The sequence below is a fragment of the Ceratotherium simum genome, chromosome 34 (genome assembly GCF_057802395.1).
Source record: "Ceratotherium simum simum isolate JZ-2026a chromosome 34, ASM5780239v1, whole genome shotgun sequence".
Lineage (NCBI taxonomy): Eukaryota > Metazoa > Chordata > Mammalia > Perissodactyla > Rhinocerotidae > Ceratotherium > Ceratotherium simum.
Genome location: NC_141933.1, coordinates 8,126,538 through 8,152,606, shown reverse-complemented (window position 1 = coordinate 8,152,606; position 26,069 = coordinate 8,126,538). Strand labels below are relative to the sequence as shown.

Genomic DNA, 26,069 nt, shown 5'->3' with positions numbered 1-26,069 from the left:
CAACACTTTGGCTGGAGCTATGAGAGAACCTGAGCCAGAGCCACCCAGCTAAGCCACGCCCAGATTCCTGCCCCACAAAAACTGTGAGATAATAAATGTTCATTGTTTAAGCCATTACATTTTGGAGTAATTTGTTATGCAGCAATAGATACACCCAGATATAGATTTCTAGGATATATTCAACCACGAGGAAGGCTTATGCTATAGTGGTAGCTGTGTTTACAAATTTGAGGATTCACAGATATGAGCTCATTTCCCTCCTCAAGAATCTACAACTCCTCTCACTCCTTTGATTCTGTTTGTATTTTTAAACAAACATAATGTCAAATTATAGCAGCACCTGCACATTCTATTTTTTCTGCTTAATATGTTGTGAGCATTTTCTCACCTCATTAAATATTCTTCAAAGCTTCCTTTGTTCTTACACTTCTTTGGTAGTGTGTCATAGGAGCATACCAACATCAATTTAGTCACTCTCTTATTATTTTTAAGCTTAAGGTAGGGTTTTACCTTCTTGGGTCATGTCTATCAACATGTGTCGGCCCCTCCATGCAGGGCCTACAGGGATAGTATGGGGAAGACAGAAGGCAGGACTGGTTAAGTGCTCATGTTGCATCAAGTCTATACTATCTCCTAGCTATGTGACCTTGGGCTTGTTACTTAACACTCCAGGCCTCAGTTTCCCCTTTTGAATAGTGGGGATAATAACCATACCCACTTCACAGAGTTATTAGAGGCATCATTGAGTTAACCCAAGTAAAACACAGCACAGTGCCTGACATATTTTAGGGTATATAGACATAAGCCAGACCATGGTATCCTCATTCCCCCATCAAGTCCTGGTCCATGGTGCATATATCAACTCTTGTCCCAGACTCCAGCTTTCTTCCAATAAACAGCATCTTGGCTTCCCTCCTGCTACTTCCTTCCTCTCCCTGAACCTGTGGTGACCCCAGCTCGGCCTCCATCGACAATCTTGCAACCATCACACCTACTCTTGCTGTGTGACCCTAGGCAAGTCCATCCCATCTCTGGGCCTCAGTTTCCTCATCTGCAATATGGGAGGGGGAGTTAGATTAGGAGGTCCACGAGGGATTGCCCACTTCTAAGATTCTAGACTATTCCCTCCTCTTTCAAAGGCCCTTTGGATTCAACAGTATACAGTACAACCAGAGCTTTAAACAACTGGCCAAAGCAAAAAGAATTGGAAAACGCTTTAATTTATTTACCATATGTGCCAAGACTTGTGCTCAGCATCCTGGAGTGTGTCAAACACTTGCATAGTGTCCGCTTACATGTGTTTGAAAATCTGGGCGAAGAGCTGGAGTTTCTCGTCGCAGGCCCCTTACAGTGCTTGTCCTGGGTCTGAAACAAGAACCTGCCTTGAAGCAGACACTGCAGCTGAGTTTCCACCTGGTCCCGGCCCCTGATCTTCCAGCTGCCATCGAACCAAAGAGCAATGAGGGGCGCTGCTCATAGAAGCCGAGGGCAATGGGGGCCAGGGGCTGCCCAGGGATGGAGGTGGTCCCAGAGAAGACACAGGTCTCCCTGCCGCCAGGTTCAGGTCCAGCACTTGCTTAAACATAACCTTGCACCTGACCCTTCTCTTGGTCTTTCCTTAGGCCTTTCGTGCATGACATGAATGGTTCTCAGGACCCTCATGGCTTGGTGGGAGGAGGGAGGCAGGGTGCTATTTGGGAATATCCTGGAGAGCTGACCCTGCAGAATGTCCCTGAAGTCTTGGTATGGCTACAGGTACCCCTTCTGTAGACATCCCAGGAGGACTATTCCAGGCTTCTCACCAATTTCAACCCACAGGTTCAGCTCCTTGGTACTGAAAACACTGCTGGGGAAGAAAGAGTCCACTTCTGGGCTCCTGCTTGGCCTCACCCGGCCCCCAGGCTTGGACTCTGGAGCGGCCCCAGCTAGGGCGAGGTTTCAGGAACAGCAGGGCTCTGTGGCCCTGGGAATCACAAATCAGAAGCGACAGCCCCTCCCTGCTCCCAGCACTTAAACCTCCTCACACCAGTCCTCAGTTTCTAGGACTTCAACCCCTAGGGTGCCTGGGCCATGATCCCACCAGGAGAAAGACAACAGATGGTGGTGTTTCAGATCCCAAGAAAGGCTGTGTGAACTTGGACAAGTCACTTGGCTTCTCCAAGCCTCTGTCTCCTTATCTGAAAAAGTGGAGTGATAATCTGGATTTTTCAGGATGCCCCTGAGGCTGAAATAAGATAGTAGCAGTGACAGGGCCTGGCAGAGAGGTGGGCATGCAGTGATGGCTTCCTTTCCCTGGTGAAATCCTGGGCCAGCTGGTCAGCCAAGGACAGCCTCCAATGGCAAGGGAAGAGATGCCCGTGTGCTGAGGCTGCTTCCTGAGCCCAAGGAAGGGGCCAGCCCAGCTCCAGGGCCAGGTTAGAAGTGAACTTGAGCAGAGGAGAGCAGGGGGAAGGCCAGGAGGGGGTGGGGGCTGGGATCCACATCCAACCCTTGCAGATCTGCTACTGAGAAAACAGGCTTGTGCTCCCTATCCTGCAGACAGGTCAGCCCCAGAGCAGACAAGGGGCTGTGGGGTGAGGACTCCAGCTTCCTCCTGGTGGGGTGCTCCAGCCCAAGGGGCTGTGGAGGGGCAGTTTGGGTTGGGGGGCTGAGCAGGAGGGCATTGAGCTTGGAGGAAGGTCTCAGCAGGCTGGAGCCAGTGAGCGAGGCAGATTCAACAGGGCTGGAGGACAGCTGGACGGAAGACGCAGTGACTGCAGTGGAGCCAAGGGACAGCGAGGGCAGAGGGGACAGGAGGGGGCCGGGGGAACCATGAGGCTGGGGATCTGGAGAGAGTTGCTGAGCAGAGGGAGAGGAAAGTGGGGTCTGGAACAGGCCTGACTGCTCCAGGCAGCCATGCTGTCCGTGGGGCACAGGGCCTGGGGGCTGCTCTGCCTGAGTCCAGCAGCCGGGGGGCATGGGAGCCAAGCAGGAGACACAGTCCATTGGGCACAGACGCTCGTGCACACACAGGGTCCGACTCCACCACGCCAGCTCAGCTCGCAGAGCCTGGATCTCCTTCCGCAGGGCATGGTTGTGTTTCTCCAGTGACTCGTGCTGCTGGAGGGAGACGCAGACACGGGCAGGGAGGGGGTGTCAGCCAGCATCAGGGGCCCAGCATGAGTCCTGTTCCCCACCCCCAGGGGCCTCAACTTAGGAGTGAAGATACTATCACCATGCGCATGTCCAAGCTGGGGCCCCTTGGTGACTCTCTGGCCAGCTCGACTATCACCAGCAAGTCTCCCCCATTCTACCTCCTAATGGGGCGCAGATCTGCCTGCTCTCCTTTTTCACTGCCAATTCTCTGAGCCAGCCAGTCTCTGCCAGCCTACGATCTCCACTCGCCTGGGAGCTCCACCAGCCTCCTAACTGGGGTGCCCCCCAAAACCACCTCATTCTCTTGGCCCAAAGGAGCCATTCGGCAACTGTGTCAATAACCAAACAGCACAGCACGACTCCCTGTGTGTGGCAGCCCCAGCTCACACCTCCAGCGTTATCTCTCCAATATCTGCTGCTCCCTCTCACTTCCTGTCCCACAGATGGACTCTGCTTCCTCGCCACAATTCCTGTCTCCCCTGCCTGGGCACTCTTCCAGCACCCTCTTCCGGGGGCTAATCCTGATGTTGCATTCTCATGGCAACTTAGACATCCTTCTGTCCTGGACACCTCTAAGCTGCCTAGAGCCGCTGCCAGACCTCCCCAGCGCCCAGAGCTCGCCCACCGAGGCCCTGTGGGAGGAGTCTGGGGTACTGTTTTACAAGTTGGCAGCATGGCTGTGTTCTATTCAGCATCCCTGAATCAGCATTTGTTAGGTTCTGTTCTGCTGAACACTGGGTTCTGAGAACCCACCAGGACAATCATCAACGTGCAGTTCTAAACAACCATTGATGATGACAACAATGGTGGAAAATGCAGAAAGAACTTTATTTCCACAACTCATCAGGCTGAATGACATAAAAATGTTGCTCAGGCCATGGACTCAAAGTTCTAACAGGCCTCAAAGCCACCAGCAGCCCCACTCCCAGGCTGGTCTCTGCACGTGGAATGATGTTTTTAAAACATGTCACTAGGGGCCGGGCCCGTGGCTTAGCGGTTGAGTGCGCGCGCTCCGCTACTGGTGGCCCAGGTTCAGATCCCGGGCGCGCATCGACGCACCGTTTCTCCGGCCATGCTGAGGCCACGTCCCACATACAGCAACTAGAAGGATGTGCAACTATGACACACAACTATCTACTGGGGCTTTGAGGAAAAAAAAAGGAGGAGGATTGGCAATAGATGTTAGCTCAGAGCCAGTCTTCCTCAGCAAAAAAAAAGAGGAAGATTAGCATGGATGTTAGCTCAGGGCTGATCTTCCTCACACACACACAAAAACAAACAACAACATGTCATTAGGTCACCCTTCACCTAAATTCTCCAAAAGCTTCAAGTCACCTTCAGAAACTGAGTCACTCACTCACTCATTCGTTCATTCATTCATTCATTCGTCTGCCTGGCTCCTCCATGAGAATATGAGCCCTGGGGAGCAGGGGTGGGTGGGTGGGTTATGGTCTGCTGTGTTCACAGCTGTGTCTTCAATGCTTAGAACTGTGCCCATCACACAAGAGACACTCAATAGGCATTTCTGGAGGAAATGACTAAACAAATGCATGAAATTTCTCCCCCTGCCAGGCAGGCACCATCCTGGGCATCAGTCCTCGCTCTCATGAAATCTACAGGGTGCTGCTCTCTCACACCGTGCCAGCGCTATTTCATTTGCCTGCAATGCCTTTTCTTACCTTCGTCCATTTGGAAAACTCCTATTCATCCCTCAAGACCAGCTCAGACTTCATCTCTGTATCACTTTGATGCTACTACCTGTGTGTTGCCCCCACCAATGCGTTCCCAGAGCACTTTATTCTAACTCTATCGTTCGCTCCCCAGGGAATTACTGAGTGTCTCCTATTTGTCAGGCACTGTTCCAGGTGATGGGGAAACAGCAGGGAACAGAAGAGTTCCCTGCCATCGTGGTGCTTACAGTCTGGTAAGGGAGATAAGCAATGAACAACATCTAAACATGTAACAGGTTAGTGCTAACAAGAAAAATAAAGCCGAGTAGCAATAAGAGGTCTCTTTAAATCAGATGGTTTAGAGAGGCCCTTCTGAGGCAGTGACATTTAAGCCAAACAACCGGAAAGAAGTGATGATCTAGCTGGACCACTGTCTGAGGGCTGAGGGAATAGCCAGGGCAGAGCCCCTTAGGCTGGATGCACTTGGTCAGTGAAGCAACAGGGAGAACAGAGCTCAGGATGTCAGGAGAGGAGGGCAGACAGGTGAGGGCGAGGGTTGCAGAGAGCACAGGGCCTTAGGGTGCAGAGCACTGTGACTCTCACTCATCACTCTAAGGACTAACATGTATGCAATCCCCCAAGGGCCAGGTCTGAGCCCAGCTCTTAATTCTCCTGCTGGGACAAACCGGTGGTACACTTTCTATCTGCACAGAGGAAGAAGGGACGCTCCAAGGGTCAGGTTACCATCCAAGGTCAAGTTGCCAAGCCAGGTCAAGAAGCAAGTGCAGGTGGAGCCCTCCCCTGCCCTACCGGGTTCCTTTGCCTCCTTTAGTCTCCACAATCCTGCCTGTGGGCCTGGATATCGTCCCCATTTTTGGATGAGGACAGTGAAACTCAGTGAAGGAAGTGACTTGTAGCTAATGAGTGCCACAGCTATGACTCTAAAGCCAGCCCATCTTCACCCTGAACTAGAGTGTGTCACAGTGTGGTCCTGGCCACCCACATCAGGACCCTGACAGGCAGGGAGGGGGAAGGGGCAGGGATCTGCATTTTAATGAGTGTCTGAGCTGGTCAGGTGCTGGGTTCTCCCCATTTCCCTGCACCTCCTGTCTCCTCCCCCTGGACTGGGGACACCTTGAGGGCAGAGCTGGCTGCGGAGGCACCTTTGTGTCTCTGAAGCCCAGCATGTATTTGGCACACAATTTACACTCAACACCCAGGAATTTCCAAATCTCAGTCGCAGAGCCCTTCCCTCCTCCCAAACTCAGGTGGCCTGGGAACACACAGCAGTGTAGCGGGAACTGCTCATAGGAGGATGGAGAAGAGGTGGCCAGGCCAGGTGAGTGGAGTCAGGGCCAAGAAGAGAGGCGTCCCCCACCTGGTGCAGGGCGTCTGCCTTGTCCGTGTGCTTCTGCCGGCTGCGCTGGGCAGCCGCCCGGTTCTTCTGTTTCTTCTTCAGCTGCCTCTGATGCTCCTTGGGGTCCTGGAGGGCGGAGAGGGAGCTCAGGGTCCAGGCAGGGGCTTGTGCCCTCCCTCCTGGCTGTCTGTAAAGCCACGCCCTTCTGGCTCCCCGTCCCCTGGCACCCACACACCCCATGGGGCCCACACACCCCATCGCTGCCAACACAGCACACCTGGTTGGAAAGCCAGCCTCACCCACATGTCCTGCTCACAGCTCATGTTGGGGGAGGACAATTGAGGAAGCTGGGAGCCGATATTTGAACCCAGACAGGACTGACTTCACACCCACGCTCTCCTTACCGGCCCTGTCATTCTGGGCAAGTCACTCACTTCTCTGAGCTGAGGCACCTCATCCGTATAATGGAGGCACCTGTGCCTTCCTCACAGCCCATAAAGCAGGCAGCCCAGGGCCAGCCACGAGCCAGGGATTAATAGAGGTCAGCTCCTGCTATTCTGGTTGCTACTATTTCCCTAGCCCCAAGCTCCATCTGAGAGGGCAGGGCTGAGGTCTGATTCAGCTCCACATCCCATGCCCAGCTCAAGCCCAAAGCTGATCTTCACGTCCTCAACAAATATTTATTGAGCACCTACTGTGTGCCCAGCACTGACTGAGGGGACACAGCAGCGAACAAAACAGGCAAACTCCCTGCCTTTGTGTTGCTCACATTCTGGGGGGAGAGCAACCTCGAATGAATGAATCGAGCATCCTTTTGACGGGACAGTGGACTCAAAGTTGACACCTGTGACCCTGACTGAGGTCGCTATGCTCCTAGGTTCATGGCCACAGCAGGCCCATTCCAGGTGACTGGAACCTCGGGGCAAGATCGGCAGTGAAAGAAGAGGGGTGGCTTCCGTGCCTGGGTCCTGGGAGAGGGGCAGGGCCTCCAAGGGGAAACATGCTGGAGAATTTGGAGAGGGAGACGGCCATAAGGGCAGTGAGGGGAGGACAGGTGGGTTAGGAGAGAGCAGTATTCAGAGGCCAGGTTCTAAGCTGGAGGCTGGGATCTGCAATATGAGACCTGGAAAGCCCTCATTCCAATCCCCTGGGGAAAGTGAGGCCCAGAGAAGGGGTGTGTGGAGCCCACAGTACACAGCTCATGTACACAGAGCTGGGACTAGGGGCTCTGACCACATCCCTCCCCGCCTGGGCACTGGGGACCCTCGGGCACATTCCCCTTCTCATCCCTGTCCCTGGTCCCTGTACTCACTGTCCCAGTCTGCAGCTCATCCTCCCCGCAGAGGCGCATGGCTTGGCCAGGGGTGCAGAGGCTCACATCCAAGGTGTTCCTCGGCGCTGTGACCTCCCAATGCCCTCTGGGGGCCCAAGGAAGTGGCAGCTCTTTAAATCACCAGTGACCACCCCGCCCCCAGCAAGCCAAGTTTCAGTTTCTCCTAAAGCAACCGGCTGCTCAGAATCCCTGGCTCGGGTTGGCTCACGTGGCTGGAATTTCCTAACATGAAATGGCCTTCCGGTTGGGCCCCTTCTCTGGGAGGAGGGCAGTGGAGGGTGGCCAGAGGAGGGGAGATGGAAGGCCAGGTGTGGGGAGGGTGTTCTGGGGGAGGGAGGGCAGGCTGCCAGGGACAGAGCCAAGAGGAGAAGTCAAGGGGGACTGAGGGCTCATGTGGGATATGAGAGCACCTCTAGGCTGTGGAATTGGAGGAGTCCAGATTCACAGCCCACCTCTGGCACATTGGAGCTGTGCAGCTTTGAGAAGCTGATTCACCCTCTCTGAGCCTTAGGTTCCTCATCTGGAAAGGGTGTGAAGGGATGATACAAATATCCCCTCACAGACTTGATGTAGGAAGGAACCAGCAAGATAATACAACCACCCCCAAACCCTCTGAGACCAATGTTGAGGCATGTCTGCAAAGATAAGCAATGGCCTTAAAATAGGAGGACAGATGGTTAAATGACTGTGTTTTCATTCAACAGACCACGCAGCAATAGAGAGTGACGTTCACCAATTAGGAGCGCGGCTTCCAAGCTATGTGACTTGGGTACATAATTTCACCCTTCTGTGCCTGTGTTTCCAAATCTGTAAAGTGGGGATAAAAAGAATTTTGCTATGAATATCAGATGAGTTAAGGCAGGTACGACACCTGAAACCATGCCTGGTGCAGAGGAAAGGCTGAACAGATATTCGCAACGTATGACATGATGGAAGATTCAAAGCTGCACCTAGGCATCGCACCTACAAGTCCACGACATCCAATTGTATGAAAATAACAAGCTGCCACAAGATCTGAACAGAACTTCTGTAGGGTTTAATAATATGGATTTGTAAATATGTAATAAAAGTATAAAAATATGCATAGCAATGAGAAACACAAAATTCGGAGAGTGGTGGCCTCAGTGGGGGGCTGAGGGTGACACACAGGGACTTCAGTTATGTCTGTGGTGTTTCGTTGCTGAAACTGTGGGAACACAGTTCTCTGTGATGACATTAGTATCTGTACTTTGGGGTATACCTGAAGTGTTTCATAATAAAAACTTCTATTAAAGACCTGGAGAACCCCACAGCCCCAGGCAAACCTGCACGGTGCTTGTATCTCTGAGAGAGACCATGCTGGGGAGGGACATCTGTTTGGGGGATGGAGGAGCCAATAGCCCCTCTCCAAGAACCGTGTGGCAACTGATGTGCAATGCATTCCTGTGGTCTGGTGCGAGCATCTGGTGGTTGTGCCTGAGTCCTGAGGGCTCAAGACTGATGGCGTGGGATCACAGGAATGGCAGATACTGTGGATTTGATCTTCTGATAGGTAATCGTGTCTTGGAATACTGTGTTGAATTCACAGCTGCCTCTGAGCTTATTAGAAAAGAGCACTGCAATTGATTAACAATGTCTGCCATGCTATGATTGATTAGTGATGTCTGTCATGTGCAGGGCATGGAGACTGTCAGTTTCTTGCTAAGCCTAGAGCTGGGCATCATACCAGTTTGGGCTTTAGAGTCAGAAGACTTGACTGACTCCTGGCACTCTATTTGCCAGGTCTATTGCCTTGAGGTGACAAATCATATCTAATTTACAAAGTTGTTTTGAAGATAAAAAAGAACGATGAGAAGAAAGCACTTTGCATACATTATTGTAAAGTACTATCCAGCTAGAATCCATTCCCATTCCTGAGATTTGTGGAAATGCAAGATTAACGCAGGCTCATAGTTTAAAAGGCTTGAGTGGGTGGGACCGGGCATGATAACCCCTCCTTGCTTGTGAGGGGCCTGGGAACAGAGGCTGAAGTGGGGCACCCCATGCAGAGAGGCACCCCCAATTTCTCTGAATTATTTTTGTTTGCCAGAAACCAGGAGGGCTGGGGCTCTTGCCTGAGGCGGGCACCTGAGGGGCTCATTAAGCCAGTCCATGAACTCCCCAGGGAAGGATCCAGGGGAGCCAAGTGCATGACATAACCAAGAAAAAACATCTGGTGGGGGGAGTGGCTAGGGCCCAAGTGTCCCCCACTCCACCCCAAGCCCCAGACCTGAACCCCCCAGTCATCCCCTCTCAAGACCCTGGCTTCGGGTGGAAGAGAGACAGCCAGCAAGTGTGCCTGTGGCCCCTCCCAGGAGGCTGTAGCCCTGGAGGAAGACGGAAGCGTTTATGGCTTGATCTCCCTGAGGAATGGCAGGGAGGGAGGGACACGGAGTGGGTAACGTTTAACCATGAATGGCTGTGTCAGGCTTCCCCGCAGAGGTTGATGCCCTCCCAGGCTGGCAGGGCAGGCTTCAGGGCCATCCAGTCCAACCTCTCACTTAGAAGGCAAAGAAACTAATGCTCAGAGCGGCTAGGTTGCCCTGCGGGAGCCGGGAGAGCTGGAGGGAGGACACACCTCTCTCCTCCAAGCTCTCAGTCCTTCTCCACACCCAATGAGGGAGGCCTGGTCCAGAAGTTCAAAGCCTGCAGCCCCGGTGGTGAAGGCTCAGAGGTCTCCCAAAGCCAGAGCTGCAGACTGAGCTCCTGGGCAGCAGGACTGTTGCCGGTCTTACTCTCTGAAGTATCCCCAAGGCCCCAAGCACTGCCTCCACATAATAGGTGCTCAACTAATGAATAAACGAATGCAAGTCCAGCAGGCAGCTTGCCAGGAACCCAAAAAGCTTCTTGGATGAGTAAAGAAAATTCTGCTTTACTCATTCCCACAGGAATGAGTTCCCGGGGGCCTAACCAGCCTCTTCATTTTACCAGCTAGGAAACTGAGGCACGGGAAGGGGATGGTCACACGGCTGGTCTGGGAGAAGCTAGGAGGCACTGATGCATCCTAGCTGTCCCAATTTCTTCCCAATTCCTTCCCACACCTCTTGGGGTTGGAGAGATGCCGGGGTCTCCAGCTGCCCAGGATGAGGACCCTCTTTCTAGGTCCCCTCACTATGTGCACTCTTCGTTTGAGGCCTGGTCTCCTCAGGGCACCTCGAGGGAGCTTCAGATGATGGACAGCAGAGAAAGAGGCCAGGTGGCTGCTGGGGGGCTGAGGCTGGCTATCGACTTCCCACTCTCAACTGTGGATGGGCCTGCGGGGGAGCTAAGCCTCAGCTGGGACAAGTTGACAACCCAATGGGGTGTGGGACACGCCCAGCACATCGACTGGGAGGGCAGGGCAGGAGGGTAATGGCCTTCTGCCTCTGTGGGGACATCTGCAGCGGGCAGGGGGCACTTCCTGTTGGAGAGACCAGAGAAGGCTTTCCAGAGAAGGAGCTCTTTAGGAAAGACCTTGAAGGATGGGCAGGCTCGATCCTGGGCCTGGAACTTGATCTTGGGCAAGTGACTTAACCCACCTCTTTATGCCTCATCTGTAAAATGGGGATAACAATGTAAGGAGTTGACAAAGTAATATATGTAAAGGGCTTTGAACAGTGCCCGGCACACAGTAAGTCACATAAACATTTGTTATACTTTTAACAAACGCACTCAATAAATATTTGATGAATTTTTTGTTCACATAACAACAGGCTTGTATTTTATTTCATTATTATTATTTGTTGTTGTTGTCGAGGAAGATTTGCCCTGAGCTAACGTCTGTGCCACTCTTCCTCTACTTTGTATGTGGGCTGCCGCCACAGCATGGCTGCTGACAAGTGGTGTAGGTCCGTGCCCGGGGAACCGAACCCAGGCAACCAAAGTGGAGCACACCGAACTTAATCACTAGGCCACAGGGCTGGCCCCTCATTATTATCAATTTTAAGGAAAAAATGGTGGAGAGCAAGAACAGGAATGAGATTTTTTCTTCTAATGAAATACCTTTCTAATGAAAAAAAGTTCATGACTGAGTCCACAGGTAAGAAGCAGCATTTAATATTTGATGTAAATTGCTCAAAATTTCTCATGCTTACAAAGGAGTCTCAATAAGAGATGGGAAATAAGGATTCTCTGGATTAACAGTTATATAAATGATCTAACTCAAGCTTAAGACACTGACGACTCTAGAGTGTACCAGCTTCAGGCATGGCTGGATCATGATGCTCAAACAATGTCATCAGGAGTCAGCGTCTCATGCTATCTGCTCTCTTCTGGGCTGGGTACATTCTCAGGCAGGGCCTGCTCATGGTAGTAAGATGGCCACCAGAAACACCAGCTTAGCTGCCCCAAGAGGGGGGCACCTCCCTCCACTCCCTGCCACTTTCCCAACAGTTCCAACAAAGGTCCCAGGCCTGCCTCTCTTTGCTCTGGCTTGAGTCATGTAGCTAATTCCTGATATCAGTCGCTGTGGCCAGGAGCTAAGGGGAGAAGGGCAAGGCTGGGGTCCCAGACCCATCCTGGAGCCTGGGGGATAGGGTCAGCCCCATCTTAACCATACGGTGAGGAAGGGCAACTCCCCAAGGGCATCAGGTGCTGTTGGTGGGAGATGCGGGAATGGACGCTAGGCTGAAGCCACCCCCCGCTCAGATTCAGATGCGAGGAAGCTGCTGCTCAGCGGTACACCCCGTGGCCGAGTCACAGCCCCAGGTGGAACAGACTCGATGCCCCATGTCTCTCTGACACCAAGCCCGGCACTCTTTCCATTACTTCACAGGGACCTGTGGGCTGGAAAGCAAAGGCTTGCTGAGGGGACAGTTCCAGATAACTGAACGCTGGGCAGGAACCGGAGCCTGCGACATCGTGGGGACTCCCCAGGGCCTAAGGAGGAAAGGACTGACTTTCACTTCAGCACAGCACCTTGTGAACACTCACTAAAGCCGGAACCTGCGAATAGCCGGGCCTCCCAGGAACTGGGTGACTTCACCGGGGCTCTGTGACACCATTAGTGCCCAGTTCTCAGCAGGAGCTGGCGGACGATCCCACCCCCTAGTCTTGCCGGGCCCTCTGCCACCTCCACAGCTTTGTGCCTCTGATTCTTCACTATTCCTTTAACATCACAGCTTTCCAAGAAGCTGACTCCAACTTTTGGAAGTGGGCAGGGAGCATAAATAATAAATAGCTGAGCCCTGAAGCGCTGGTGAGCCTCCCGGGCTTTGCGGGATGTGGCAGTGGTGACCACAGCTCCTGGATTTTCCCAGGTGCTCCAAGTCCCAGACTGGCTTGGGTTCAAATCCCTGCTCTGCCACTTCTAGCTGTGTGACCTTGGACAAGGTCCTTGGTTTCTCTGGGCCTCAGTTTCCTTGTCTGTAAAATGGGGATAACACCCTTGCTCTGCCAGGGCTGTCATGACCCCTGAAACCACATATGGAAAGTGGTTACCAGCGAGCTCCCTCCTGTCCCAGTGTCCCTGGCTGGGCCTCCCTTGTGATGTCACATTCCCACTGTCCACTGCAGATGGCAGAGAACCCTAGGCTGGGCACCCTGCTGAGATTCTGGACCCTGGAGAGAAAGGACTGTCACTCCGGCCTTCTAGGGAGCCTTTCCACCCCTCAAATGGCTCTCTCTCTTCTTATCTTCTCTGTGGGTTCTGAGAAGGCAGGAAGAGCTCCGAGAGGCAGGAAGGCCTCACTCAGAGACCAGTGCGGGGAAGCGGCCAGCCAGGGTTACGAGCAAGGGCCTGGAGGGCTAGGCTGGGGTGGGGGATAAAGCCTAATCTAGTGTGGCCTGCAACTCACAAGCAACAGACAAGAGAGTGCTTGCCTTGACCGACTCAGCCCAAGGACCAGACCAAGGGTGCCAAGAGCTTTGGCAAGGCAGGCTGGCAGTCGGTCATGGTCAGAGGATTCTAGAGATCGTCCATCCAGTCTCCTTGCTTTACAGCTGGGGAAACTGAGGCTCAACGAGAGGAGGGGATTTGGCCAAGTGCAAGGAGGTGGCAGAGCAGGCAGGCCGGGTTCTGCCGCAGCCCCGGCATGCTCTTCCCATCTTGCTCCTCGCTGATCCAGCTAATGTGTTCCGGTCCCGGAGTGGAAACAACGGGGACACAGGGCATCCTCGGAAGGGCAGGGAGCGTTTGTACCTGTGGTGGCAACTGCTGTGGGTCAGCAGCGGAAGGATCACCAACCCACGCTGAAGCACCACTGAAGGTGGGGCCTCCCACAGGTTCCTGAAGCCGGGAGGGGCCCGTGCAGAAGGAAGGCTAGGAAGGGGTCCCAGGCGAACGGGGTTCACCTGCAGTTCACACGCTACCGTTTCCTCATATGTAAAATGGAGGAATGTGACAACTTACCTTTCAGGGCCCCTCGTGCTGTGGCTGGAGGCTGGGGCCAGCCGGAGGCCTCTCGGGAGATGGACACCTCTGAGCCCGAAGGGTCCGTGCCATTTGAGAGAACAGAGGGGGCTCTTTACCGAACAAGGGGCTGAACATTGAACTAAGGGTGGGTGCGTGGGCACAGGAGACCTGGCTTCCTCTCCTGGCACGGCCACTCACCTGCCTTCCCCTCCAGGCCTCAGCTCCCCTCAGACACCTGCCGGGAGGGGGTGCCTCTAAGATGTCCTCCTTGGTTTGGGCCTGGTCTGGGAGTTGGCATCTGTGGGATGTCAGAGGGTGGGGACCAGGTCTGCCTTGGTCTGGAGGCAGAGAAGTCTGGTGGTTAGAACAAGGCTGACTAGGCTCTGATGCTTTCTGACCGCGTGAGCAGCTAGAAAGCAGTTAAGGGACGCTCTGCCTCAGTCCCTTTTACTCAACAGATATTAACTGAGCATCTACTATGTGGCAGGCCCTGTTCTAGGGGCTGGGAGACATCTGTTTAAAAAAAAAGACCCAATACCAGAAGCAGAGGGTGGAGGGAGGGGAAAGGGAGGAAAGTGATCAAAAGATACAAACTTCCAGTTTTAAAATAAATAGGTAATAGGGATGTAATCTACAACATGACGACCACAACTAACACTGCTGTACCACATATAGGGAAGTTGTTAAGGGCATAAGTCCTAAGAGTTCTCATCACAAGGAGAACATTTTTTTCCCTTCTTTCTTTTCTTTTTTATTGTATGTATATGAGAAGATGGATGTTAGCTAAACCTATTTTGATGATCATTTCACAATATATGTAATCAAACCATCATGCTGTACACCTTAGACTTATACAGTGATGAATGTCAATTATTTTCAATAAAACTGGAAAAATAAAAGATTCAAATCCCTGTCCTCGTGGAGCTTCCACTCTAGTGGGGATGGAGGGGTGGGGAAAATAAATGTAATACATTAAGGGAATTGTAGATGCTGGCAGAAGGCCTTCCATGTCATGGGGGAGGATGGAGCAAAGTAAGAGATTTGGGGAATGTGAGTGGGGGATCAGGCATTTTCAGATTTAAACAGGGCGGTCAGGCTGGGCCTCACTGAGACATCTGAACAAAAAAATTTTTTGAGGGGCCAGCCCCATGGCTTAGCGGTTAAGTGCATGCGCGCTCCGCTACTGGTGGCCCAGTTCGGATCCCAGGCACGAACTGACACACCACTTCTCTGGCCATGCTGAGGCCACGTCCCACATACAGCAACTAGAAGGATGTGCAACTATGACAAACAACTATCTACTGGGCCTTTGGGGAAAAACAAGGAGGAGGACTGGCAATAGATGTTAGCTCAGAGCCGGTCTTCCTCAGCAAAAAGAGGAGGATTGGCATGGATGTTAGCTCAGGGCTGATCTTCCTCACCAAAAAAAAAAATTTTTTTTGAGACATTGGACTTTTGAGTGAAGAATTGAAGAGAGGGAGATGACAGGGAGGTAAGGGTTAGGGGCGGTGGGAACAGGCAGGCCTGGTGGGTTGGAGGATTGGTAAGGGGAGGGGGAGGAGCAGATGATTGGGGGCAGAGTGCCTGGGGTGGGGGTGGGGGGCATTCACGTAGGCCACTGGAGACCTGGGGCTCTAACTCTGAAAGATACAGGACAGTGGAAGGCTCTGAGCAGAGGCTGCTGCAGCTGTCTAGGTGAGTGGAGGCCCTGGCTCACCTGTCAGGTGGAGATAAGAGTGGGACCTGGCTCTCAGGTTGCTGAGTGAAGGCCCAGCAACTCCTCCTCCTGATTCCCCAGCCAGGACCTGTGGAGACAAGAAGCATCGGCACAGCCGTGCCTTTGAGGACGGCACAGGTACAGGTGAGGTGGACGTGGGTGCAGTTGGAAGAGCTCAGATTTTCGAGTCGTTCCCCACTCCTAAGGTTCTAGAAAGGTCTGAGGATGTCAGGTGCCCGTGGGTGGCTGGCAGGGGTGTGAGTAACAGCTTATTTTGCCATCTGGAAGTTGGAGAGAATACCTCCTCTGCCTCCCACGCGAGGCAGCTGGGCTGAGACCTGTTACAAAGATGCTAGAACACTCTGATACCATCTGAGGCATTCAGCTATGGCTTGCACGTTGGACACACCCACTGGGGACAGGGCCACCCTTGGATACTTAACGCCTACAGGAAGATAGGAGGTGAGATTTTTAGAGCAGGCCAGGGCCAAACTGTGGTCTATAGGCATCTGCCATTTCAGTGATTAGGTTTCATTCAACCTTCCAGTTCTTTGTTTACTAATTAGTAGGACAAAACCTACACTTGGGTATGCTGCCACCAAGTGCTGGTTTGTGCTTCCGTCATGTGCATGTGGTCCAAAAATTAAACTTGTATCACAGATGTGTCTCACCAGAGAGAAAAACGGGATTTCTCTTATCAAAACTGTAACTGTAAACAACCTCATACAAGCATTATAGTTTAAAACAATCAGATAGAAAATGCATCTAGAACAAGTTTAAAATATTTATATACACAAATAAACACTTGGGTATACTTCTTGCTAATGCTCAATGATCAGCAATTATAATTTAAGCAAGGTCTTCTCCCCCGGCTTTTGTTGTTGTTGTTCCAGAATAAAAAGAGTTTTGTTATTTTTCCTTTATGATTATAAAGGTGATACACGAAGTGGAATGGCTGGATCAAAAAGGCTGTACCTCTTAAAATTAAAACGATAATGCCAAATTTTCCTCCCCAGACATTGGGAAATCATGCCTTTTAAAAAGCCGTCTAGAACCCCATCCTCAAGCTACAATCCACTTACTTAGTCCCGAGAAACTCTCCCTTCAAAAGCAGGTTTCACAGCTGTCAGGATTTGGGTATTTTAATTTCATGATTCTTTCTTGCGAATATATATATTCACAGTTATATATAACTACAGCTCTATACATCTTCTTGCCCAGTTTTCCTCCAAAGGTATTCCCCATAGATTTTATTTCCTTAAGAGCACTCTTTCCTCCTTTCCACAAGGCAAATGAAAATACGCCTGTCGCTAGGGCCTCACACTTGTCTTTAAAAGCCCCCACCCCACCCAGCCCCCTGATTTCTAGCTACTGGCAATCATTCTTCAAAAGTTAAATACAGGGGCCAGCCCGGTGGCATAGCAGTTAAGTGCATGCGTCCCACTTCGGCGGCCCAGGGTTCGCAGGTTCGGACACCGGGCGCGCACCAATGCACCGCCTGTCAAGCCATGCTGTGGTAGCATCCCATATAAAGTAGAGGAAGATGGGCACGGATGTTAGCCCAGGGCCAATCTTCCTCAGCAAAAAAAAAAAGAGGAGGATTGGCAACAGATGTTAGCTCAGGGCTAATCTTCCTCAAACACACACAAAAAAGTTAAATACAGTTACTTCCTGGTCTACTGTTTTAGAGCTTCCAGGTTGTTTTTTTAATTGATATTCATTGTAACCCCACTATGTGGCCCCTGGGAAGCTACAAGAGCAGCTTGGACATGGCAGGGCTTTAACCCTGGCATTGAAACAAGGATTTTAGTGCTAATGGCAGCAGTAAAGTAAAACAATCCAGAAGTGCTTCAGGTAATCATTTTAAGTTTCCCTCAAACCAACTCCAGAGTTAACAGTGGAATTGCTCTGATTTTCACACTTTGTGACTGTGCCTCTCAGAAGTACACACATCCATATAAATATCTGAAACAGACGGTTGAACAAATACTACTTATCTTTACTTCACGGGCAAAGGCAGCAATGTTTTCTGTTCCGTTCATTCTATTTAAATTTTGCTCATGCTACTAGGTTGAACCATACGAAACTGGTATCTTTGTAGTCAAAACGGTCGAATATGGGTGATTTCATATGGTTCAACGTATTTGTGACACCAAAGTAATTTCACAATCTACCTAATGGGCTGCATCCTATAGTTTGAAAAACATTCTTTAGTGGGTTATTGTTATTTTAAAATTGACATTCGCCTTTTTTACTTAACATGGCATGGACATCTTTCCATGCAGGTGCATTAACACTCCTCCTCACCCTTCTCCAAGCTTCATGGAATTCACCACACATGCATACCCCAAGCAGGGTAACTGATCCCCACTGAAGGCACTTCAATTTTTTCCAGTTTCTTGCTGTTCCACACCATGCCACAGAAAACTTCCTTGTCATAAATGTTCACTTGCTGGTGCTAGAATTTCTGTAGCAGAGACTCATGGAGATAGGACGGCAGGCACACTGTGATCTCAGTTGTGTCTTAAAGCCTTTGAATAGGAGTTACGCCCACTTTCTTCCCTTGGGTGTGCTTGGTGGAGGGTAAATAGTGCTGTCCCAGGGGGCCCAGCCAGGCACCCCGTTCTGTCCAGCCCTCTCCTGTCCACAACCTTCTTCTGCAGGATGGGAAGGTCCAGACCACTCCAGATCTCTCCCTCTCTAGACCAACACCATGGAGGGACCAGGAAACGCAGTGCACTTTACTGTCGACCAGACCTGAGTTTAAATCGCAGCCCAAGCTCCTTAAACTCTGACTCCACTATTACATCTACAAAAAGGAAATAAACCTCTCAGGGTTGCCAGGGGGATGAAGTAGAAAGCACGGAGTGCTTTGTAAACAACTACACAGAAGTTAGCCATTATCTTCAGCTGGTGCCTGACTGTTCTTTCCCACGCATCAGACAAAGCCTACTCTGGGCTGCCTACTCATATTTATCTTGTAGAGGGCTGGAAGAAGGGCTCAAAACAAGACAATAAAGCTCACCCTTCTGAGTTTACAATCTGCCTAGTCCCTTGCCTCAGTTTCCTCACTTTTTCTGGACTTGAGCGCCAAGGTAAAGAACCAAACTCTTGGACAACGTCATTCATTCAACAACAAAGCACCTACTATACGCCAGTCGCTGTGCTAAGCGCCCTGTGAGCCTCAATTTTCTCAGTGGCAAAATGAATCGTGCTTCTCAACAGAGAAACGATGGGCATCTCGGGCAGGCCAATTCTTTGTGCAGGTCTGTCCTCTGCCCTCTAAAGGACAGGGACTCTACCTTGCCATTGGGACAACCCAATGACGCCCCTGCACATTTCGAAACGGCCCCTGGGGGGCATTTTCGCCCTCGATGGAGAACCCTCGGCCCACCGTCTCCCATCTGAGGAGCCAGGGAAAGGGGGAGGCCCAAGATGCGCAGGATCTGGACCACGTTTCCGGGGCACAGAGCCCTATGCTGGCCCCAGGATGAGCTGGTCAACATCCTTGGGGCTCTCGGTTCTGACTGCTGAGTTAGAATTTCTCTCTTTGCAGGCAAGATACAACCCAGGAAACTTCAGGTTTCCATTCCCGGTTGAGCCTGGGATCCTGCTGCGGAGGAATGGCGGTGCCCTCGTCCCCTAAGCCCTCGGGATGTGAAGGGTTAACGCAGGTGGCCGCGCAGAAGCCCCCAGCACCGCTAGAGGGACCGTCGCAGCGGCACCGCCGGGCTACTTCGCGGTCACGTGGGGGCGAGGGCGGGACCAAGCAAGAGGCCGACCAATCGGCTGAGCTGCCGGTGGGCGTGCTAGCCAATAGGAGCAAGGAGAGGGGTCCCGGGACTAGAAAGAAACGGCGGCCGAGAGGGGTCTACCGCGACCATGGGGCTTCTGACCATTCTGAAGAAGATGAAGCAGAAAGAGCGGGAGCTGCGGTTGCTGATGCTGTATCCTCCCGGACGCCGCAGCCGCGGGGGTAGCGAGGGCCCCGCCAGGAGGGCGGTGCCAGGCGCCCCCTACCGGGCGCGGGGGCCACGGCCGGCCGGCCCGTACCAACTGCCCAGTGTGCGTCACGCACGTGGGCCCTACCAACCGCTCCTGGCGGGGGGCCGGAAGGGGGCCGTACCACCGGCTCGGGCGGGGGGGGGGTCTCCGTTCCCAAGGCCAAGGGTGTGAGCCTGAAGGCCCGCAGTGTAGGGGGGAGGTGGGGCCCGGAGGTGACCCGGAAGCCACTGCCCGTCCGTCTGGCCCGAGGAGGGGCCGGTATCCTCCCCGGCTCTGACCTCCTCCCCTCTGTCTGAGGGGGGCCAGGCCCGGCCCCGCCCTCAAGGTCGGAATCCCTGGGGCGTGCGGAACCCGCCCTCCGCCCGGGGGCAGGCGGGTGTGGACTCCGCGGGTCGTTTCGACCGTGGATCGAACTGTCCCTCTCATTGCTGCCGCTCGGCCCGTCGGTGTCCCCGCGGCTGGCGGCCTGTAGGCCCGGGGCCCCGCCGACCTTCTGAGTCCCCTTAGCAGGCGTCCGCACTGGTTCGCCCTACTCTGTGAGGGGCCCGTGGGGGCTCTGCGATCTGAGAGCTGGGCGGGCCTGACCCCGAGCTCCCCTAGCAGGGGAAGGAAGACATTTATGTGCGCAAATAAGTTAAAATAATAGTCACATCGTGTCTTAAAGAGCTCCCAGAAAGGCACAGAATTCACTTATCCGATCAATATTGAGCGCTTACTATGTGCTAGGCGCTGCCCTAGGTGCTGGGGGAAACAGCAAAATAAAAAAATCCTACCTTCATGGACGTTCTATGATGCTGGGGGGAGAAAGATATTAACAAAGCAAATGAGTAAAATATATAGTATGTATGGACTAGAATGCAGTCTAAATAAGCTAGTTAAAGAAGGCCACATTGAGTAAGTGACAGTTGATTAAAACAGAGAGGTGAGGGATGAACCATGTAGGTATGTGGGGAAGATTGTTTAAGCAAAGGGAACAGCACAGGCAAAGGCCTCGAAGGAGGAGCTCAACTGGTGTGTTCAAAGGGACGTCAAGGAGGGCAATGTGGCTGGAGAGAATGGGCAAGGAGAATACTAGAAGAACCACCTCCTGTAGGGCCTTGTGGTTCATGGCTTTTTCTTTAAGTGCAGTGCAGAGGGGAGGTGTGATCTGAGACCAGCTAGGCCCTTGCTCTAACCCAGGAGAGACAGCCTGGTGGCTTGGGCCAGGATGGAAGCAGTGAGGTGATGGAAGCTGGGGGACATTTTGACAGTAGGGCCCCCAGGAATTACTGCTGTATTGGCTGGGAGTGTGAGAGGGAGAATGAAATCAAGCCTGACTCCTAGGGTTCTGCCCTGAGCAATTAGAAAAAGAAGAGCCACTTGCTGAGATGGCTCCTCTGAGACATCCTAGAAATGTCAGATAGGCAGCTGGATGTAGGGACTGATGTCCAGGGGAGCAGCTGGGTGGGACGTATAAATTTAGGTGTCAATCAGCATAAAGATGGTGTATGAAGCTGTGATCCTGGGTGAGAGCACCGAGGATGAGTGTGGACAGAGAAGGGAACCCAGGCTTACCTGGATCAAGAGGTCAGGGAGATGAGGATGGGTGATTTGGGAGGCAGGTGTACAGGCAAGGGCATGTCCTGGAGCAGAGGAAGGGGCAGGCCGCTGTCTCACGTGCTGCTGATGGAGCAGGAAGACAAGGGGTGAGGACTGCCTGGCCACAGGAGGGCTACGTGCGGGTCTTTAGGGGCTGACTTCAGCGAGAGCAATTTCCAGGAAGCAGTGGGAGCCTCACGGGTTCAAGAAAGGGCAAGAGGACAGAAATTGAGAGGGCGAGTATGGACAACGGTTTTTTGTTTTTTTTTTTATAATTTTATTTATTTATTTATTTTTCTCCCCAAAGCCCCAGTAGATAGTTGTATGTCATAGCTGCACATCCTTCTAGTTGCTGTATGTGGGACGCGGCCTCAGCATGGCCAGACAAGCGGTGCGCCGGTGTGCGCCTGGGATCCGAACCCGGGCCGCCAGCAGCGGAGCGCGCGCACTTAACCACGGGGCCAGCCCTGGACAACGGTTCTGAAGAGATTTGATATAAGGGGAAGGAAATAGAGGAATAAGTAGGGGGGAGAGGGATCAAGGGAGGGTATTGTTTGCTTCTTCTAAGGTGGAGAGACCCCAGCTTCTCAGCTGATGGGAATGATCCAGCAGAGAAGGAAACGTGGATGATGGGGTTGGGGGTGAGGAGATAATCTGGGGCTGAGGCTGGGTCTCATGAGAGGTTCTCTCTCACCCCCATTTCACTGGTTTGAGTCACTCACCCAGGTCAAGTGAGCAGAAAGGCTGCAGAGGCCAGGGCCTGGGTCCCCCTCCCAGCTGCAAGCCCCCTATAGTGTTGGAAGGAAAGAGGAGGTGGTTCTCTCCAGCTGGTGAACTTATCCATTCGTTTGCACACTCATTCAGCAGCAAAGGGTTTGGAATATTCCAGAAACAGGTGACGGTGGCTGCCACCAGATACTTGGTTGTGCTGTTCCCTCTGCCTAGAATGCTCTTCCCTCAGTCCTTCAAAAAGCTGGCTTCTTGTAGTTTGCCTCAGCTCAAGACCCTCAGAGAGGTGCCCGAGCTAAAGGAAGCTCCCCTGATGGCCGTCTCCAAAAGCTTCTTCGTTGTATCTCTGAAGTTTCCCCAGATCCAACAGGACCTGTTTCTCATTTGTTTGCACTCTACCAACTGTCTCTGCACGAGAGTGTAAGCTGCACAAGGGAGAGGGCTTTTACTCTGGGTTTCCCCTGCACAGAAGAGGGCCTTGCATATAGGAGATATTCAATAAATATTGTGAAATGAATTAAGGAGCCTTTGGTCAGGAGGAGATGATAAGATATTCATTTCTTGATACTTTCACATTTATCATGGTTCACATTTATCATGGGCCGATTGTGGGTCAGGCATGTGCTCAACTCATTTTGATTCGTGGTGGGAAAAGATTTGTCCCCTAAAGACAGGGGCGCTATAATGATGTCACCGCCCTGCATAGCATGGAGACTGCTCCTTAACCTGTGCCCTAGCGGCCTGGACAATGCTGGCAAAACCACCATCCTCAAGAAGTTCAATGGGGAAGACATCGACACCATCTCCCCAACGCTGGGCTTCAACATCAAGACCCTGGAGCACCGAGGGTGAGCGGGTCCCTGTGGGCGGGCCGGCCGAGAGCAGGGCAGGGAGGGTGGACGAGGGGCCAGGCTGACCCTCCAAGCATCCCCTCCCTGTCCAGATTCAAGCTGAACATCTGGGATGTGGGCGGCCAGAAGTCCCTACGGTCCTACTGGCGGAATTACTTTGAGAGCACCGACGGCCTCATCTGGGTGGTGGACAGCGCCGACCGCCAGCGCATGCAGGACTGCCAGCGGGAGCTCCAGAGCCTGCTGGTGGAGGAGGTGGGCGGGGTGCCTGGCCGAGCAGGGGGAGCGGGCTTCCACCAGAATCCAGGCCCCGATACTTTACGCACACACGTGGACGTGTGGACACCTTCCTCAGCAGATTTCCTGAGGGGTCCCTGACCCCAGAGGGACACCTGGGGTGGGGTCTCTTCCTTCTCTGAGCCAGCACCCTTGGGGAGGCAGAGACAACCTGTATACCTGGTCCAGGGAGGCCCGCAGTGCTGCGGACAGGCCACGCTGTGGACCGAGACCTGGGTTCCCATCCCTTTATGTCCCTACTTCACCACCCTGAGTGTCATCAGGTTTTTCAACTAATGGCCTTTCTCTGTTCCAGGATTTGATCCCAGCTACTGCACTGCATTTAGTTGAAAACCAGGACACTTTTAAGATTAAAGGGAGTTGTTAATAATTATGCAGGGACAACAGGTATAAACGGGACTGTCCTGGGCACACAAGGACCTAGGGTCACCTGGTATAACAGTAGCCGCCTCCCTGGGGTGTCGAGCAAGTCCATTGAAATCAGGGCTGTCACATGCCCAGGCCTGGCACGTCAGGCCCTTCATAAGGGCTAGATCCCCACCCACATGGAGGGACTCCCAGGACCAAACGCATACATGGAAATAACTAGAATCAGAGGCAGAGGCCTGTCAGGGTGATGGGACAGTTAAAGGGCTACATGAACTTGGAAGAGGAAGGTCACTTCCAGCAGACCCCTTGGCCCCTTGGGACACGCATTCTTTGTGCATGTCAGGTCATGAGATGGAGCAGTCTAGAACCACAGAGGGCTCAGGGATCACCCCCTCCCTGTTTGTGGAAGAGGAAACTGAGGCACGGAGGAGAGAAGTGTCCACTGGGTAGTGATTGGGCTGGAACCAGTGCCCTGGCGCAGCCCAGGGCTCCCTCCACCCCATGTCTAGCTGGCCTCAAAGGCCATGTCCACACTGCCCACCCGACTTGGACCTCTCCCATCGCCACGGGGCCTTGCCCTGATCTTCAGGTTGATCTCTGACCCCAGATGCTCTGGGTGATTAGAGGAGGGGCCGGGCTGCCCTCTGAGCCCCCTCCCCTGGGCCCCTCTGTTTCTCTCCCCCAGCGCCTGGCTGGAGCGACTCTCCTCATCTTTGCCAACAAGCAGGACCTGCCCGGAGCGCTGTCCTCGAACACCATCCGCGAGGTGAGTCCAGGCCTTGGTGCGGGCTCACGGAGGAAAAGGGGCACGCATTTCTGTGTTAATTTATTTAAAAAGCATTTATTAGCCCCTGCCATGCAGCAGGACCTATGCTGGGCACTGGAGACTCAGTGATTAATAAGACACGGTGGTGTCTCGCAGCCTGGGGGCGGCAGCCCTGCAAATGGATTATTCCACAGGTTAACAGTAGCCACAAAGAGTGAGCACTTTCTGCATGCCAGGCTCTTTGCATGGATCAACTCATTCAAGTCCCACAGCAACCTCATGAGGCAGGAACTATTATTATCATTCTATGATGGAAGCAGGCTCAAGAGATCAGGTAACTGGCCCAAGGTCACACAGCCAATAAGTAGACAAGCCAGGATTTAAAAACTATCTGATCCCAGTGACTGCATCTTAACTCTTATTCTAGAACATGAGCACCAATATGAGAAAGAGTGGGGGTAGAATCTTGGTTCTGCCACTTACTAGCTGTGTGACCTTAGGCAGGTTGCTTAACCTCTCTGAGCTTTGGTTTCCTCCTTGGTAAAATGGCCAACACTGGCTCATGGAGCCTTGGGCAGAATGGCTGAGAGGACATTTGTAGGGTCCATAGTGCAATACCTGGATCCTAGCAGATGCTCGGAGCCCGTGTTGCTATTCCATTTCTAAGGGGTAGGCTGGCATGGCGTGTATAGACAGCCCACATGCCTCCAGGGGCTGACAAATATTCACCAGGGACCAGGGGAAGCTTCTCAGAGCAGGACCTTGGGGGAGGCATGGATTTCCCCTGGGCCTGGAGAGGGAGGGGGCTGTGAGCGGGCAGGGCCTGTGGTCACTGGGCCCCACCAGCGCCTTCCACCCTCCCAGGCCCTGGAGCTGGACTCCATCCGCAGCCACCACTGGTGCATCCAGGGCTGCAGCGCCGTCACCGGGGAGAACCTGCTGTCTGGCATCGACTGGCTCCTGGACGACATTTCCAGCCGCATCTTCACGGCCGACTGAGTCGCTCCAGATGCCCCCCAACCTCGAAGTCCAGGCCCCCGCAACCAGGCCCTCACCAAGCACCATCCATGGGGGGATGGGCATCAGCCAGCCCAATTAACACTCCCCATTCCCCTCTGTAACCTGCTGCTGCTACTGCTGCCCGCTGCTGCTCCATGGCCAGCCAGCTCCCACGGCAGGAGGGCTGCCACCTTGGCTGTCACCCTGGCTCCTGACCTGGCCCGCCTGCAGCTGCCACACCAAGAGGAGAGGGCTGGGGCTGGGAGGGGGCTGCCTGTGTTGCTCTCAAGGCTGTGGGCCTCGTCCTTTGCTCAGCTGTGAGAATAAACCATTCTTTGCTCCAGTTTCTGGCTGAGTCATTTATTGATTCAACAGCTTTCGAGACCGCCTGGAACCCACAGTCCAGCAGGGGACAGAAAGAAACAGATCATTTCAATCAGAGGGTTAACTGCTGCTGTGTCAAAGGGATGCGCAAAGAATTATAGAAGCACAGGACAGTGTGGCAACTAATTCCACTTGGAAGAATCCAGGCAGGCTTCCCAGAGGAGGTGACGTTAAAGCTGGGAGTGAAGGATGAGTAGAAGTTTTCTGGGTAGAGGAAGGGGGAGACAGTTTACCAGAGCGACTGCTGCCCTCAGTGGTGTGAATTAGAAAAAGGGACACAGCCCCACATCCGGGCTCACGGCTATTGAATGGAACATGGGCTGAATTCCAGCTCCCAATTTCCGGCTGCAGCTAGGAGCCCACATGCAGTGGACAACCTGTGCAGCTATACGAGGCAACATTGGCTCAAGCTGAAGAGCAAGGGCTCCTGGGAAATGGGGACGGGTGAGGACTCAGGTGTAGGAGGATGTGAGACCAAGCAGGGCTAGCTAACGGGGCAGAGCCGGAAAGGAGCCTTCCCTGAAGGCTAT

At 53.0% G+C, this 26,069-nt stretch overlaps 2 protein-coding genes across 4 annotated transcripts; one reads left to right on the top strand and one right to left on the bottom strand.

Moving 5' to 3' along the window:
* Window positions 1–115: 115 nt before the first annotated feature.
* On the bottom strand, window positions 116–19,373 carry BATF2 (basic leucine zipper ATF-like transcription factor 2). Of its 3 annotated transcripts, none has more exons than XM_087422673.1 (4): window positions 15,562–19,373; window positions 14,043–14,142; window positions 6,184–6,288; window positions 116–3,099 (listed from the first exon to the last, which is right to left on the bottom strand). In XM_087422673.1, the coding sequence occupies exons 1-4, from the start codon at window positions 15,666–15,668 to the stop codon at window positions 2,416–2,418; spliced, it is 996 nt and encodes a 331-aa protein (XP_087278799.1). In that variant the 5' UTR covers window positions 15,669–19,373; the 3' UTR covers window positions 116–2,415. The 3 variants fall into 3 exon arrangements, with proteins under 3 accessions (XP_087278799.1, XP_087278800.1, XP_004437878.2); XM_087422674.1 differs by having other exon boundaries at window positions 14,043–14,182; window positions 15,562–15,723; XM_004437821.3 differs by lacking the exon at window positions 15,562–19,373 and adding an exon at window positions 7,475–8,302 and having other exon boundaries at window positions 14,043–14,096.
* Window positions 19,374–19,393: 20 nt separating this feature from the next.
* ARL2 (ARF like GTPase 2) lies at window positions 19,394–25,498 on the top strand. The gene is made up of 5 exons (XM_004437579.3): window positions 19,394–19,508; window positions 22,611–22,721; window positions 22,817–22,979; window positions 24,076–24,156; window positions 25,021–25,498. Exons 1-5 carry the CDS (start codon window positions 19,444–19,446, stop codon window positions 25,153–25,155), a joined length of 555 nt encoding a protein of 184 aa, XP_004437636.1. The 5' UTR covers window positions 19,394–19,443; the 3' UTR covers window positions 25,156–25,498.
* The last annotated feature ends 571 nt before the right edge of the window (window positions 25,499–26,069 follow it).

Bases quoted from the DNA above. Each gene is read 5' to 3' on its own strand.
- BATF2 (XM_087422673.1), bottom strand. From the start codon at position 15,668: ATGCTTCTTGTCTCCACAGGTCCTGGCTGGGGAATCAGGAGGAGGAGT. The intron at 6,289-14,042 runs GTGAGTGGCCGT...TCCGCCCTCCAG, and splicing joins AGGCCTGGAGGGGAAGGCAG to GACCCCAAGGAGCATCAGAG. The intron at 3,100-6,183 runs GTGGGGGACGCC...GTCTCCCTCCAG, and splicing joins AGGCAGACGCCCTGCACCAG to CAGCACGAGTCACTGGAGAA.
- ARL2 (XM_004437579.3), top strand. From the start codon at position 19,444: ATGGGGCTTCTGACCATTCTGAAGAAGATGAAGCAGAAAGAGCGGGAG. The intron at 22,980-24,075 runs GTGGGCGGGGTG...TCTCTCCCCCAG, and splicing joins AGAGCCTGCTGGTGGAGGAG to CGCCTGGCTGGAGCGACTCT. The intron at 24,157-25,020 runs GTGAGTCCAGGC...CCACCCTCCCAG, and splicing joins CCTCGAACACCATCCGCGAG to GCCCTGGAGCTGGACTCCAT.